Source organism: Monopterus albus, unplaced genomic scaffold (genome assembly GCF_001952655.1).
Source record: "Monopterus albus unplaced genomic scaffold, M_albus_1.0 scaffold124.1, whole genome shotgun sequence".
Taxonomy (NCBI): Eukaryota; Metazoa; Chordata; class Actinopteri; order Synbranchiformes; family Synbranchidae; genus Monopterus; species Monopterus albus.
Genome location: NW_018128004.1, coordinates 515,172 through 517,593, shown reverse-complemented (window position 1 = coordinate 517,593; position 2,422 = coordinate 515,172). Strand labels below are relative to the sequence as shown.

The 2,422-nt window shown below is 37.1% G+C and overlaps 1 protein-coding gene across 2 annotated transcripts in view; it reads left to right on the top strand.

Moving 5' to 3' along the window:
- The window catches only part of ube2g1a (ubiquitin-conjugating enzyme E2G 1a (UBC7 homolog, yeast)), a 13,009-nt gene that overhangs the window by 5,958 nt on the left and 4,629 nt on the right, over window positions 1–2,422 (top strand). For both annotated transcript variants that reach the window (XM_020612386.1, XM_020612384.1), the window contains exons 3-4: window positions 283–380; window positions 1,490–1,668. In XM_020612386.1, coding sequence (XP_020468042.1) covers window positions 283–380; window positions 1,490–1,668 — 277 coding nt within the window. The remainder of the gene's footprint in view (window positions 1–282; window positions 381–1,489; window positions 1,669–2,422) is intronic.

Below are 2,422 nucleotides of genomic sequence, written 5' to 3'. Positions count from 1 at the left end.
ATTCTGTGTTTTTCTGTCAATATGGGGTGCTGTGTGTACATTAATGAGGAAAAAAATGAACTTAAATGATTTTAGCATATGGCTGCAATATAACAAAGAGTGAAAAATTTAAGGGGGTCTGAATACTTTCCGTACCCACTGTACAGTAGTAGGAGAGAGAGGTGGTTTTGTTTGTTTTGAAGAACTGTTACTGCCTCTATTGCTCTAGAAGTGCTGAAACTTTAACATTTACCTGCTATGCTGCTGTATTTATTTATTTTTTTATCTTTTTTTTGTTCACAGTGAAGGTGGTGTGTTTAAAGCTCATCTGACATTTCCTAAAGATTACCCTCTCAGGCCACCTAAAATGAAATTTATAACAGATATTTGGCATCCTAACGGTAGGTGCATGTGTAGCACAATGTCCATGATATTTGCCCTTGTTTGTAATAAGACCTGTTTGAGGAAGTGTATGTTAAATATCTCTGTGATTTGTGTTCAATTTTGAGATTGCTGATTTTACATTAGTTAAAACAAAGGAAAATTTATAGTTCATTAAATATGACATCAACTTAACGCTCACTGCTAATTCAAGTTCTTCAGTTGTGTTTGTAAAGTAAAGAAAACACAGAGGAATACTTTTCCACAGCAAGATCAACAAGAGTCTACCAGAGTCACTCATAACAGGTTATTGAATAAGAACTTAATTGTAGTATTGCTGAGAAGATGATATAACAAAAATAAGCTAAAATATACCACCATCTCTTAAGAGAAAACCGAGTACCTTTCAGGCTGGTTATATATTATACACTATACTTATGATGTGTTAGTGTTGTACAAGCTATGTTAACCATCAAATGCATTTTACCATTTTTACTGACTTAGTTTTTTTTATTTAGTATATTAACTGCTATGGAAATGGTTCTACACCTTTAAGTTTTTGTACATGTTGGTTGTAGAATTAAAAGCTGAATCATCAGAAAATGTGCCACATACTGGTACACTATATTCTTTGAAATTATCAGTAACATGGGTAATTAGAAAATATGTTTAGGTTTATCAAGTTAATGAAATTTAAATTCAGAATTATGCAGGTATGGATTAAAACAAGAATTTTAAAGTCCTCAGTAGCCAGATGCCAGTTCAGTCACTGTATGTGTAAGAACTTGAAAATTGCTGTTCACTCACTGTCCCTACACTATTGAACAGAACTTGAGTAGCTTTGCAAGTAAAAATAGGGAGAAACTGGACGGTCCAGGTTTGCAAAAGCTTATTCGCCTACTGTAGTCTGAAGGCTGTAACTGCTACCAAAGATGTCCCTGCTAAATATTACAGTATATTACCTCATAGTGAAGGCAGATCTCTTCCATAGGCACCATCTATAAACAGTATCATTAATTATGTAGCTGGTTGGTTACATGTTGCATAAATGAGTGTTGAAAGCAAACATCAGTTATGTAATTGGAATAGTAGTTTTTTTGCTTCATACATTTTCTACACATTTTTCCAGTTGACAAGAATGGAGATGTTTGTATTTCTATTTTGCACGAGCCTGGGGAGGACAAGTATGGCTATGAGAAACCAGAGGAGCGCTGGCTGCCCATCCACACAGTGGAAACCATCATGATTAGTGTTATCTCTATGCTGGCAGACCCGAATGGTGACTCACCGGCCAATGTGGATGCTGCAGTAAGTTAACTATTAAAACGCTGAGTACAGTAGATGTACTTTACTTCTCAGTGCAAACAGCCATCTAATGCCTAAATGTTTGTCTTCTTCAATAGAGATTCATCAGTCAATTGGCAGAGATCAGAAATGGCCAGTTATCAGCAAGATTGGCCTTAACCAGTGACTGGCCTATCATTTTAAATAATTCCAATGTTGTGATTATCGGATTTAGAGGCATGACAGTCCGTGACATGCACACAGTGAAACAGGCCAAAAGCATAGCATCGCATGTGCACCTCCAGTGAAGCTTATGCTCATCAGTGACGTGCGGTCAGGGGAGGCCAATCTTCAAAAGAAAGAAAAGTTAACCAAAATATAATAAATGTTAATATTTGTGGGCTGGTGTGTGTTGTAGGCCCTTTTGCCGTTCGAATCCGATGTTGAAGGAATTTTTTTCCATAAAGAATAGCAGAATTTCCGTATGTCCCGTTCAAATACATGGAGGAGATGCGCGATGAGGCAGCACTTTGCTGTGCCTCTCGGTGGATCGTGTAATCCTCACAAACTGTATGCGATGCAAATCGTGTGTCGCTGTCCCTCTATATATCACAAATAAAATGCTTTCAAACACTCTGACTATATGCTCTGCCTTGCCATAATCTGGATAATGTATAAAATCTAGTCCTGTAACGTGTTTAGGCTGCAGATTAACCATAAAACCCAGTAAAAAAAAGATACTCGGTGAGGCAAACAGTACGCCTGCCTCAAGGCAGAG